Raw genomic sequence first — 14,853 nt, forward strand, 5'->3', positions numbered from 1 at the left:
TGGAAGAATTGCTACCGGGTCGCAAGAACGTTCTGGGAAAAATTTGTATAGATATGACACTCGGTTACTTATTTATGTTAATGATTGTTCTAATTATTCTGTATTTTCTTTGAATGCGATTGAAATGGAGTAGCAATTTGACAATTTCATGTTAAATAAGTAAATTAAAGATTGCTTTGATCTGTCATATATTAGGAGTTAAACGGATCGCAGTTGATCCGTAATACGTACGGATGAGACCCTACCGTTCGGCAGGCATGTGATTCGCAGATTAATTTGCCAATTTACACGTACAAGCAATTTTAAACCAGAAGAAGAAGAAACGAAAGAGAGCTCAATTCGTTACTCACGCGCTGTTCTCGCACACAATCAAAGCGCGCACAAGAGACGTGTTTCAGACAGCGCAGAAATACCGAGTTGCGTATACATACACATAAAATTAGCCTATGTCAAAAACCCTTCACGGCATTGTCATTCTCTGTGCTTTAAATATTTTTTTCTTGCTTATACGAAAAAATAGTCCGATCTGTGACTCAAAAAAGCCACAATATAATGCGTTGAACCACTATATAATGCTATTATAATACTATATAAGACGTTTTGGAATTTGCAACAGAAGGTTTGGGATGAGGTGCGTAAAAAATTAGTTCAACACATGAGATTTCAGGACAGAAACATGTCAAATGTCTTGAAACAATCATCTGAACAGTCTTGATGAGTGGTTGTGACTCCAGGCCGTTAAAATTATTAGAGAAATGCACTCCCGAAGTGGTTATTATGTGGCCACGACGCCGCACCTATTAATGGAATGGTCTTTCTCAGTTCTCAAACAAATTAAGAACTACATTTGATTTTTATTGACTGAACGCAAGCGCTTATTGCGATAGAAAACACTGTAATGGTTTGCACTGATTAAGAAATACTTTCGTTTGCTTGGGTGGTAATATTAGGCCTAACATATTAATAGGGAAGGGGGGCCCAAAAATTTGCTTTGCCTATGTCATGAAAAGAGGTAAATCTGGCCCTGCCTGGACTAGATGACTGATTCACGTGCCGCTTGAACTGAGTCACTACATTGATCTGTCACGACACATTAAAGAGTCACAAAATGGTATTATTAATTGAATTTCTTAAAAAATGACAAAATTTGAAAGCTGAGACTTTGTTTCATATCAAAAGTAACCTGTTCTGTCTTGTCTGTCGGCGCGTTGTCAGTGTCTTCTTTGCTCCGTGATGTATTTTTCACTGTATGAGAACAATGATGGGCAGCGCCATAGCTTGCCGGACATAGCAACAGTAATAAGGGAGGCGGGTCTTTGTGAAAAGTGAATTGAGCAAAAGGTCTTGCTCAAAAAACTGGCTTAGTGTGACTTCAAAATGACCAGGCAACTCTGAGAAGATTTAAGACTAAGGCACAGCAGGATACAGCATTTACTACTGCGCTTTAGAATAACACGAGAGACCTTTGAGATTAGGGCGAGGTGGTATATGAGCTCTGGGCATGAGGGGCTGAAGGCAATACAGAGTTCAGTGGAAAGAATCAGGCTGTTCTTCAGTGTAATGAGAAAAAGAACTCATGATGTCACTTCACATATGGCTTTGGGATCACAGTCCCCAGTTTCCAGCTACTTGAAATGAATGGCTCCAGATTTTCAGTCAGCCGCCAAATGAAATGAAGGAATCCAAATGCACAGGAACAGCATAAACACAAAAACAGATGGATATCAGATACATTTCTCACATTAAAGGCCCGCTGAGTAAATCTGTAATGATTCATAATGAAAGAACTGTACACATGGGAGGCCACTCCAGAGATACTCCATTAGGACGGCAATTATTAAGTACTGCATTAAAACAGAGCATGTGTGTGTGGTGGGTGTGCGCATGCATTAAATTAAACACATCCACGCCTCAGTATCTAACAAATATTGTGACATTCTTCACCTATGATCAGCAGAGTGAGACTTGATATAATTAAAAGTCAGTGTCACATTTCCTGTGAGACACAGACTGTTTCCTCTCAATTGCTGATGCCTCTCTCTGTTGAATTGTGTTGATGAGGGTTGTAATCTCTCCTTTTTCAGGAAGGTTTCACAGTTAATACTGTATATATTTGCTTTCCTGTCAAATGATCTTAAAAACAGCTCATTTACACATCATATTTAGAGTGGAGTTTTATGTTCCTTGAGATTATTATCATTAAGCGTTTTCAAATTTGTTTACTTTTCATTGTTTCAGTTCACAAAGATATTTTGAATCAATCTTTTCATTTTCTGAAAAATCTGTTAACTGAAATAATGCTGAAAAATATTTTATATATGTGTGTGTGTGCTAGATGCAAACCTGAATACAAACAAAATTATAAAACTTGGCAACTAACTGAAATAAAATAACCGAAATACTAAAATTGCCAAAAAATAAAACTGAAAAATCTATTTAAGCAAACTAGAAAGATCTAATAAAAAAATCTAATAAAAATCACTAAATCTAAAACTAAAATGAATATATAAAAATACAAGCTAATTCAAAACGTAGTAAGTATTTATAAATATATTTAGTATATTATAAATACTATAATATTATATGAATAATACTAAAACACTAGTTTAGCCAGATTCATTATTTCTGTCATTGAAAGGTTTAAAACTGATACTGTTACGTATCCGGTCCATGAACTTCCGTCTGCTAGCCATCAGAGGTCACTCTTTCCATTTCATTGACTCTCGCACCACACACTGTTGCATATCACCCCGGACTACATATCCCATCATTCATTACACTGATTGCACACAGCACTGATTGCACACAGCTGTTTCATATCACTCACTCACTATTTAACACTCAGTCTCACTCCTTTCTAACTGCCGAGTATTGTTTAGCGCTTATCGTTTTGATAGCTACACTACGGAGCCTGTTTAGTTTACCCTGCCTTAGCTTAGTCTGCCTCGTCTGTTTTCTTGGTTTCTGATCTTTGCCTGTTTTCCTGGATTTATCCCTCCTGTCTCACCCTTGTGATTCTGTTCGCCGATCGTTGACCTACGCTAGCCCTAGGATTATTCTTGTGTCTTGCCCGCCATATACCTGTTTGCCACTGTTCGACCCTGCCTGTGTTTCTGACCTCCTCTGCTTTTAATAAAGCTTGCACATGGATCCGCACGTCTCACGTCTTGTCAGCTCCGTAACAGATACATCATTAGCTCAATAATATTTGGCCTAGTCTAGAATATAGAACGAGCCTAAAATGGATGACATACAAGTTACATATGTCTGCAAAGCAGGATAAAATAGGCTCTAAATAAATCAGGAACTCATTACAGAGCGAGACACCAGCCTACAGAACTTGGTAAAACTCCAGGGAATCTGGCACTGAGTAAAAGAATGTAAGGGGGGCGAGAGGGGGCACAGTATTGCTCAGGTTAGCAGTCGTCTGTCTGGAAAAGGATGCATACAAAAAGAGGAAGTCACAAAAAAATCCAGTGTAGTTTCTTCCCCAGAAAACCTTGTTAACAACCAAACCAGAATAATTCCTCAAAATAGCACACAGAGTCAATTTGGCAACCCAAGATAAGCGCATTACTGTGACAAAGCAATTATGAAACATAATAAAAAGAACAAATGAGTGAATATTGCTTTTTATTTGTGCATGTGGTTTAGCGGCAAACAGTTTAATTGATTCTCAACAGGATATCTCACTCACCGATAAGGGTGGAACGGCCGTCTCCCAGAGGATAACGCTGGTAGCGGGGCACAGGGAACGGAGGCAGTTTGTGGAATTGAGAGTGCAGCAATGGCTCCAGTCTAGAGGCCGACGGGTCAGAAGGGTAAAACAGATTGAAGATCTGTGAACATGCAGGCCGGAGCTGAGACACTGCAGGATAAACACAAAAGATAAAAAAAGACAAAATTAATTGTAAATATGATTGAGGAGGAAGAAAATCAAACCTAACAGGAATGGCTGCCAGTGTATTCAAAGGACAATGTGTCCTGGTCATTAATTGGAGAATTTCCACACCAACCCTGGACAGCTGGAAGCACAGTGCGTCTCATAGCTAGCACCAATCCAAGAGGACAACCCAGCAGAAAACAATCCGACACCTCAAAGTCAAAGCGACCTGGATTCAACACTAGACCGGTGCTGCTGCTTGGTCTCAGGTCTGTTCCATCCTGTATCAGACTGAATACACACACAAAAAAAGATGACATTTACTTATAAAGTTATGCCACATAATTGTTGCCTTTGGATGACTCTGGGCAATTTTGGAGTTGTTTAAAGCAATAGTTCACACAAATATTTTCTGTAAATTTTCCCTCAGGCCATCCAAGATGTAAATGCATTTGTTTCTTCATCAGAACAGATTTGGAGAAATTTAGCATTACATCACTTGCTCACCAATGGATCCTATGCAGTGAATGGGGGCCATCAGCATGAGTCCAAACAGCTGATAAAAACATAACAATAATCCACAAGTAACCCACACAAATCCAGTTCATCAATTTATGTCTTGTGAAGTGAAAAGCAGCATGTTTGAAAGAAAAAAATCCATCAAGACATTTTTTTTTATTTAAACTGTTGCTTCTGGCTAAAATACAAGTCCTCCATTCATAATATTGCTTTCTCTAGAAACAAACTGATCCTTGATGGCCTGAGGGTGAGTACATTTTCATCAAATTTTCATTTTTGGTGAGCTATTTCTTTAAGCAGTCCAGAACACCCAGACAAAACAAAGCAGAATATACAGTTGTCCTCACAGATATAAAAACAAAATGTGCATACCCTCATATAAAATCATATCCAACCCCAACGGATTACAGCAAGAATCTTTCTATTAAACTGTCAACAACTCTTCCTCTCCTCCTCACTGCCTTTCAAATCTCCACCCTGTTTTCTCACATTGTTTGTCTTTATTACCATCATGCTTGGAGCGATGACAGAAAAGTTCTTAAAGACTCTGACTGGCTATCTCTCCTCAGAATGAGTGTGAAAAGGATGGGGTGTGCAGGACCCCGGGGACAGATGATTGGGAATGAAATGTAGTAGAGCTGAGGGGTATGGATGAGCTAAGTGATAAGTCTCCCTAAGGTGCAGCGCTATCAGTTCTTGGTGAGAAACAGTGCTTTTGTCCAGTACTCCTCTCAGCGGCCCTTTAGTGACTGCACAAAGGTGCAAGATCTAAAAACCTCTGTATAAGATAACTTGCATTGGAAGGGCTGGTATTGAGAAGGTCGGTAGATCAATCATCAATATCAGTCGCAAAGGCAACCAGCGTCACGGTGCCCTTAAGCAAGCATTTTTATAGAAAAAAAATCCTACCTGTATGCAAAAAAAATAAATATATATATATATGTGTGTGTGTGTGTGTGTGTGTGTGTATGTTAAACTTTTTGCATTTTGCTATCAATATGCATTTTCTATGTGCCAAATAAAAGTTTTATGTAACAGCAAATGTATTGCAGTCTAAATATACATTTGAACATACAAATAAGGAGGCTTGTTGATGCTTGTTGATGAATTACCGATATATAAACATGCATTTTTGATGAAAGATTAGGCTGCATTACCAAATGAAGCATTTTTTTTTTCAGGGTAAGATTTACCTGTGACTAAAAAAGATAGCAAGCATTGCATCCAGGAAATACTAAGTAAAAACAAATGCTGAAAATGTCACAAAATTTAAATAGTCTGAATATTACAGTATAATATTATATATTATATATTAAATATATTAAATATTAAAATGTAATAGTAAAAATTAACATGTAACTAAAAATGTTAAATGGGTTTACTCACAACATTCAAAAATATTCAGAGTAATAGTAAATTATTAAATAAACAATCAAATAGTTTGATTAGATTTTTTCCAAACAGGTTTCAGTACTTTCAAATATTCACATTATAATATTATATTTTCCTGATTGGCTTATGGGATTCAGTACTTTGGAAAATGGGAAAGTGCCATTTCAAAATAATGTATTTATTCTAATTTGTGTTCAAATTTGATTTAAAACAGTTCATGTATTACCCAGTGACTCAATTTCCCCCTTGACATGACACAGCTTAGGGTTAGGATATGCTTCATTTGATACGCAATTTTATGCACAATGACATAAATTGTTAGCTGTTACTGAGGGTCAAAACATGGAACGCTATTGTTGTACGCAGGAATATTCAGGAACTCTTTTAATAAAAGAGCTGTGCTGGAGACTTATGACAATAACAGTGTTGTGTCTACAACAAATCTCTCTTGCCACATAAATACCCTAAATAGGATAATTTAGACGATAAACAGTTGGATATTTGGTCTTTTGCTGCTATGGTATTGAGCAACTTCTGCGAAAAGGCATTGTTCAGTCGTCCTTCAATCTCTCATACAGTACTTGCACACTGACTGCAGCTGTGACTATTAATAGCACTGCAGGCGCACGCAACATGCCATCAAGCAGATAATATTGATAAACAGAACTGAGGAAAAGGGGTGATACATTTATGTATGTCTTGTCCAGGGGGACACATCTGGGTAATCTTCTTCTGATTTCTTACTAAAAGAAACATATTAAATGGAAGCATAAATAATCCTAAAAATCACTAAGAATGCTTATTTGCGCCAAAAACAATTTTAAAAAATGCCAATTTATGAAAACCAATTATGAAACTAATGCAAATTTTCCCTTCTGCCATTGTTCGAAAAAAAAAAAAAAAAATTTTTTTTAAATAGTAGTCCCACCTCAAACTCATGCCAATGATAACATGCCAGTCTACTCAAAAAAAAAAAACAAGAATAATGTAAAAAAAAAACTCTCTTCAGGAGTTGTTTCTGCATGGAGAAAATATTGTAATAGAAACACTTACTCACAGCATTTCCAAGAGGTCAAAACTTTGGTCAGTGTTCTTTCAAGCATGCAGTACCTGCTGAGGAACGGGTGGTGCTGGCTGCCAGAGGACTCTCCATCATACGAGTCGCTCTGTTTGAGGCTGAGTGGAGTTTTCCTGTTGCGGGTCTCACTGGGGGCAGATAAGTCAATGTTGCTCCTGCTAAGACGTTTGCTGGAGCTCAGACTCGGACTGACCTCAGGGTTATCAAAACATGGAACGCTATTGTTGTACGCAGGAATATTCAGGAACTCTTTTAATAAAAGAGCTGTGCTGGAGACTTATGACAACAACAGTGTTGTGTCTACAACAAATCTCTCTTGCCACATAAATACCCTAAATAGGATAATTTAGACGATAAACAGTTGGATATTTGGTCTTTTGCTGCTATGGTATTGAGCAACTTCTGCGAAAAGGCATTGTTCAGTCGTCCTTCAATCTCTCATACAGTACTTGCACACTGACTGCAGCTGTGACTATTAATAGCACTGCAGGCGCACGCAACATGCCATCAAGCAGATAATATTGATAAACAGAACTGAGGAAAAGGGGTGATACATTTATGTATGTCTTGTCCAGGGGGACACATCTGGGTAATCTTCTTCTGATTTCTTACTAAAAGAAACATATTAAATGGAAGCATAAATAATCCTAAAAATCACTAAGAATGCTTATTTGCACCAAAAACAATTAAAATATGCCAATTTACTAAAACTAATTACGAAACTAATGCAAATACTCCCTGCCATTGTTCAAAAAAATGAACACACCAATGATATGTCAGTCTACTCAAAAAACAAGAGCAATGTTGACACTCTTCAGAAATTGTTTCTGCATGGAGAAAATATTGTAATAGAAACACTTCTAGAAGCAGGTTCAAATTCTGGTGTGTGTTCTTTCAAGCATGCAGTACCTGCTGAGGAACGGGTGGTGCTGGCTGCCAGAGGACTCTCCATCATACGAGTCGCTCTGTTTGAGGCTGAGTGGAGTTTTCCTGTTGCGGGTCTCACTGGGGGCAGATAAGTCAATGTTGCTCCTGCTAAGACGTTTGCTGGAGCTCAGACTCGGACTGACCTCAGGGTTATCCTGAGTGTGTGGAAAATGTGAGACAGCCAGTTGAACAGTCATAATTTATATAAATGTGCAAATAATATAAAAGTGCTCTGAAGTACAGTGTCAAATAAAGTCTGGATGGTGTGTCTGATGTGACAGCTGTTCTGTGCTCCCTGAAGATCACAGTAGTGTGATTGGAAAACCCACAGGAATCTGCTCAGAAGTTGCTCTTTCATAGCTTAGAAGACTAAAATGAGCTCTGAGTGATGTTTTTTTATCAACTTTGTCTCAGAGGGTTCAGAGATAAAACATAAACATAAATGAGATAATTATCGACATTCTGAGTTATAATACAGAGCTATGAAATGAATGTGGATAGAACAGCTAAGAGTATTTCGCCATGAATTTTGATGAGACATTTTTATATTGAGATATTAAATATTCAGACTTTGATATCTTGGCATATCTGAGCAGAGTTTGTGACATTGTTGAGATTTCATCTACAACTTTAAAGATGTGATACTACTAGGGAAAAATCAGACAATCAAAATTCTCCTTTTGCTCTCCAATAAAATCTCATTGCTGTCTAAGTAAAAAAAAAAGTCAGTATTAGGCATTTCATTGTGCATGCAGTATTTATCCTTTTTTTTTTTTTACCTTTATTTATTTTGGTAACATTTTTTTATATACCATTATCAGCAGATATTGGGCATTTCATTGTGCATGCACTTTTTTGTAACCTTTTTAAAACGTTTTCTTATCATCATATAACACTCATTTAAAGTTACTTATTAAAAACACTAATAATTTCAAAACTGTTAAATGTAATCTTCAGCAAATCTCAAAACGAATATCTATTTTTATACTGTACATTGTAAAGTTGTGATGCCTAGATTGACTTGTAGCATTTAAAAAGATTTGTTCTAGTTTTTAGCTTTTTATTTTTCATTTATTTTGTGTAATATGTAATTTATTGTCAACAGTGTATTCCTACTCAGGTGATTTTTTTTTTTTTACCAGAACCACTCTAAGACAAGGGAAGCAAAGAATGAAAGTTACAGATGTGTTTACTATGTGAGCGAGTGATTCAGTGTTTCTGTCCATACCTTTAAGCTCTCTGTGCTGTTATGTCGGCTGGTGTGGATGGGGCTGCTGTGTCGTGGGCTGTTGCTGAAACAGAGAGCGTCGAAACACAGCACACCTCCCACACAGTCACCCATCAAACACACCTGTACAAACACACACAGACAAATTCAGCCAGAATCAGTGCAGTGTTTTTACATGCAATCAACACTGTCAGGCAAATCTCAGGATTGCATAAAGACAGCTCAATCTACAGTGCAGCCTGACAGTCACTATAACACGTTTAATTAATCATACAGAAACAACAGAGCTGTAACTCTATGTTTTCCTGTTTGCTGTTGATGAGCAGCTCCATGGTGAGCTCAATTAATGCATGGATACTCCACAAACTAATAATAATCCACAGGTCTAATTATCTGTGTCAACAACAGAGGAGTCGGTGGCATGCTTTAAATAAACTACACAGCTATGCTTTGTAAAAAAGCAACTCAATTTTTCCCCAAAATCAGAAGGCTAATATGCCATTCAGGCCCTATTTGAATGGTCCGGCTCCCTAGAGAGTCAACACTTGAAACACAGCTCATAAACTGCGATCACCACTTCAGCAAATCATTGTGCCTTCTAAATTGACAGGAGTGTGTTATTGGATTAATCATGTGAGATTATGGAGCAAGACGAGTGGAAAGACCCCCTTCCTTTTCATCTGTTTTGAATGACTCATCACTGATGAGTCACTTTCACTGCCAGGGACCCACACACCCTTCCCACTGATGCTCCACACAGTTTGCCTTTCTAATACTGATCTGGGACCACCCTCATCTGCCTGTGTGACCAGATCTAATTTGTTCCGGAAAAACAGCCAAAAATGTTTTCTGGACTGAGACTAAACTCGCAGTAACATTTGCCATTGCTCTGCAAAAATCTGCAAACGAAATATAATTTCAATAGAGTGCAACAGTCCCGCCCACATTTTCCATGGCACTTGTTCTAAAAGTTTTTTTTTTCCCATTTGTTTTTTTCTATAGGGATTTTTAAAAAGTCTTTGTTGAAGTATTATCAGCTATGAACCAAACCAACCATCTATGAGGTGAATCACAACATTACAACAACTTCTATTTGAAGCCAAAAGTATTTGAAAATCAGACAAAAAGACAAATGTATAAGACTGTGTGCTTAACGGCTTTAATGAGGGAGAGAACTACATTCCCATGAAACACTGTGAATTACATAATGGACATAATTGAACAATGGAGAAATACAAAATGATTCTTTTTAAGTTGTTGAGAGCATAGCAAGAACAACTCGATTAATTAATTTGTGGTGCTTTATGGGAGTGGGTGTTCCCTGCCGAGCTCTTTTTTTTTTTATTTCCTCACTGCAACTCTCTGATTGGAGGAATTTTCTTTACAGCATCATGAGTAATGTAGTTTTTCACCAGAAATTACACTAAGCATAATTCTTATTTTAAAAAATAAGTTGAATTCATGAAAAATGATGGCTTACCTAATTATCAGTTATCAATTTCTCAATTTCTCTAAAATCAATCAAATTCCCTATTTTTAATTTTATTCTGGAACCCGACTGTTGCACTCTATAGGAATCTGAGCTATTGTGAATAGCTTTGCATCAGGGTGAAAAAGTTCCCCACGCAGGTTGACCAAAGTAAGCTGCTTGGTTTGCCTGGAACTTCTGTGTGAGCAAATCTTTATGCATGCACCAACATTTTGCTAATGTGATGGCACCTTAAAGGGATAGTTCACCCAAAAATGAAAATTTGCTATTAATTTACTCACCCTTAGGCCATCCAAAAATGTAGGTGACTTTTTTTCTTCAGTAGAACAGTAAAGAAGATTTTAAGGTGAAACCGCTGTCCTTGGCGTTTCATACAGTGGCACGTCTGACTATGACTGCCGGTTTATGTGGATCCTGACTATACATTGAGGTCTTACGAAGCGAAATATTTGGCCTGTGCAAAAAAACTGAACATTATTTACAACATTATTACCTTTAATCCACAGCCTGGGCAAACAGTGCTCAGCGCGTTCATGACTGTCTGAAGCGCAAACGTCCTCTGTCACATAGCACACACATAAGCTGACGCTGTTTGTTTACAACGAAGAGTGAGGACTCATGTGCAGACCTTCACCAGATGTACCAATGTCTAAAAAAACTGAGAGAGATGACCAAGAACACACGTGAGCTGACGCTGTTTGTTTACAACGGACAGTGAGGACACGTGTGTTTTATTGTTCGTGAAAATGGTACTTGCCTCTGCTTATCCTGGATGCTGGAACAAATTTTAAAAAAGTAAGATTACGTTTGTGTCCGTGTCCCATTTGGGATGATTGACATTTCACAGATTTACAACATCTGATCCAAATCGACTCTACTTCTGTTGTCATCGCATGACATTCTGGTTTGAACAAGTAGGCCTGTGCAAAAAATTCCATGTCATCCTCTTTCACATCGAAATCGTCAGCCATAGAAACTTTTACGTTGTGTGCTTTAGACATTGGTACTGCTGGTGAAGGTCTGCACACGAGTCCCTATCTCTGTTGTAAACAAACAGCGTCAGCTTACGTGTGAGTATGCGCCTGTGCATATGTCATTATGCACATAAATTAATAAATCAAATCAAACTTACTAATGCTTTCCAATCTCATTTGCATAAGAAGTTGTGGCATGACAAATCTGCATTTTGGCGGATACTGCTTGCCTGTTGCATGGCTTGAATGGATATTCAGTGTTTATTTTTTTACAACATAAAACACCTGCAGAGAAATCTGGACCTAAACAAATAAATTCAGATGAAGGTGCCAATGCTGATGCCGTGCTTAATGACTCCAGACCCGGACAGTCTCATAAAGGTGATCCGCAGAACGCTTCGTTGAAGCGCCTCAGTCTTCTACATTTATGTCAGGAAGAGGACTTTTTACATCTAATTGTTATTTGATTTTCACAAAACAAAACCTAGACATAGATTTTACAATATAAACTATTTAATCTGTCATTTTCAGTAAGATTTACTAAATAGGCTATGAAGTGTTGGTGTGCCTGCTATTGCGCACTGAACTGGAATCAGGTCCAACCGATATCTGTTTTAAAGCAGTGGGTGAGAAATTCACTCCATGATTCGTTTAATAAAAGCCTATCTTTGTTGTTCTACTTAAGAAAAAAACGTCACCAACATCTTGGATGGCCTGAAGGTGAATAAATTAACAAAAAATATTTTTATTTTTGGGTGAACTATCCCTTTAAGATTGTTGGGTGCTCATGAACTTACCTGCCCTGTGAACCCCTGTCCCTCTGGAGACTGCAGAAAGCTGTGGTACACCTGGTTGGCCCGGGCGATCACAGTTGCGACAGCGTCTTGGTAGTGTGGAGCAGCAATGGCGAGCAGTGGTAAAGCGGCCAGAGGTAGATGGTCTACGCTGCTGGACACGCAACTCTCGTCGTAGCTGTAAGGGTTCAGACTGTGGAAGTGAAGTGCATGTTACTTTTCAAACTGATGATCTCTTCACAAAGCAACAGACACTAAACATTTTTGTTTCATTACCTCTCTGAACTTTAAGAGATTAAGTTCACCATACACTACATCAGCAAGTTTTTAAACGCTGGATGTTAGGCATGTGCCCCAGTACTTCGAGTTGATGCCACTCATTGATGTCAAAGTGATCAATCGCTCTTTTTAAAGGGGTCATATGATGCTGCTAAAAAGAACATTATTTTGTGTATTTGGTGTAATGAAATGTGTTTATGCGGTTTAAAGTTCAAAAAACACATTATTTTCCACATACTGTACATTATTGTTTCTCCTCTATGCCCCGCCTTTTTGAAACGCGTCGATTTTTACAAAGTTCATCGGTCTGAAAAAGCGAGGTGTGCTCTGATTGGCCAGCTATCCAATGCGTGTGATTGGCCGAATACCTCAAGCGCGAGACGGAAATGTTACGCCCCTCACATACTGTTGATGCCGTGTCCGGACGGAGCGACGAGACATAAACATTAAAACCCATTACAAACGAGGCATTTGTTGCATCCAATGGGGACATAATTACTGATTATAATGACTTATACTGTCGTTTTACGCGTTGCGTTGCATTGCGCCGCGTAAACATAAAACCCTGTCTGCATTTGTGATCAGAGAAATGACAAACAACAAGTGCTAACGTTAATCCACACTGCCCAAAACTCGCGTTTGAATCATCAGTGGCAAATGATAAAAGAAAACGTACTTACGTGAGTCAGAACTGCCGGCATTTTAGTCTAACCTAACTCTCCCAGGATCAGTAAACAGTCCTCCATAAAATGTGCCGGCAATCCACAGCACTAAGTTGATGTATTCCCTCAGCGACCAGCACAGATCAGCTCTAGGCATAACGAAGCGGATATCGTCCTCTTTTGGAAGACCAAACAAAGTAGTTTCGCTTTCACAACGAAAAACACAGCGGCCTAGCATGAGCGAAAGCCCCGGCTTACCGTGAGCTGAGGCGGCGGGATCGAGAACGGCAGTCCCGGCGGATCCGACGAAGGAGCGGTGAAAACGGTGAAAGCCGATCCGGTGATCCACAGCACTAAGTTGATGTATTTCCTCAGCGACCAGCACGGATCAGCTCTAGGCATGACGAAGCGGATATCGTCCTCTTTTGGAAGACCAAACAAAGTAGTTTCGCTTTCACAACGAAAAACACAGCGGCCTAGCGTGAGCGAAAGCCCCGGCTTAGCCTGAGCTGAAGCCGGGCAAGAGTGAGCTGAGGCGGCGGGGTCGAGAACGGCGGTCCCGGCGAAGGAGCGGTGAAAACGGTGAGGGCCGATCCGGCGATCCACAGCACTAAGTTGATGTATTCCCTCAGCGACCAGCACAGATCAGCTCTAGGCATGACGAAGCGGATATCGTCCTCTTTTGGAAGACCAAACAAAGTAGTTTCGCTTTCACAACGAAAAACACAGCGGCCTAGCGTGAGCGAAAGCCCCGGCTTAGCCTGAGCTGAAGCCGGGCAAGAGTGAGCTGAGGCGGCGGGGTCGAGAACGGCGGTCCCGGCGAAGGAGCGGTGAAAACGGTGAGGGCCGATCCGGCGATCCACAGCACTAAATTGATGTATTCCCTCAGCGACCAGCACAGATCAGCTCTAGGCATAACGAAGCGGATATCGTCCTCTTTTGGAAGACCAAACAAAGTAGTTTCGCTTTCACAACGAAAAACACAGCGGCCTACCGTGTGCGAAAGCCCCGGCTTAGCCTGAGCTGAAGCCGGGCAAGAGTGAGCTGAGGCGGCGGGGTCGAGAACGGCGGTCCCGGCAAAGGAGCGGTGAAAACGGTGAAAGCCAATCCGGCGATCCACAGCACTAAGTTGATGTATTCCCTCAGCAACCAGCACGGATCAGCTCTAGGCATGACGAAGCGGATATCGTCCTCTTTTGGAAGACCAAACAAAGTAGCTTCGCTTTCACAACGAAGCACACAGCGTCTTCAGGACATGGCGGCAGCGGCAACAACAAAACTACAGCGAGAATAAAAGTTACGCCTTCTTTCTTTGCGTGAACATTTGGGCGGCGTTATGCAAATCTTCCCACATAGTGAGGTAGATATGTGGGGGCGTGTTCGAACGAGCCGTTTTAGGTAGGTGTGGCTAACTCTTAACTTTTATAAAGAATATCTCTTTGGATTTGAGACTTTAGTCTTTGCAACTTTACAGATCTTCTTTATGCACCAAGAGCTTGTAACACTCCAAAGAGAAAGGAAAAAATGAAATCGCATCACATGACCCCTTTAAAGTTCATAAGTTCAGCGCTGCTGTGTTTACAGCGGAAACCAGGAAACGCTTTAAGCGCCACCTGCTGGCAGAGAGT

At 39.6% G+C, this 14,853-nt stretch overlaps 1 protein-coding gene across 1 annotated transcript in view; it reads right to left on the bottom strand.

The window, feature by feature from the left end:
• The window catches only part of LOC107723871 (membrane-associated phosphatidylinositol transfer protein 3-like), a gene marked incomplete at its 3' end in the record, with an annotated part of 96,194 nt that overhangs the window by 13,911 nt on the left and 67,430 nt on the right, over positions 1-14,853 (bottom strand). Inside the window, exons 7-10 of the mRNA XM_016532600.1 lie at positions 9,028-9,150; positions 7,782-7,954; positions 4,017-4,174; positions 3,698-3,868 (exon numbers count right to left, since the gene is read on the bottom strand). Coding sequence (XP_016388086.1) covers positions 3,698-3,868; positions 4,017-4,174; positions 7,782-7,954; positions 9,028-9,150 — 625 coding nt within the window. The remainder of the gene's footprint in view (positions 1-3,697; positions 3,869-4,016; positions 4,175-7,781; positions 7,955-9,027; positions 9,151-14,853) is intronic.

The sequence above is a fragment of the Sinocyclocheilus rhinocerous genome, unplaced genomic scaffold (genome assembly GCF_001515625.1).
Source record: "Sinocyclocheilus rhinocerous isolate Xijiao unplaced genomic scaffold, SAMN03320098_v1.1 scaffold2650, whole genome shotgun sequence".
Taxonomy (NCBI): domain Eukaryota; kingdom Metazoa; phylum Chordata; class Actinopteri; order Cypriniformes; family Cyprinidae; genus Sinocyclocheilus; species Sinocyclocheilus rhinocerous.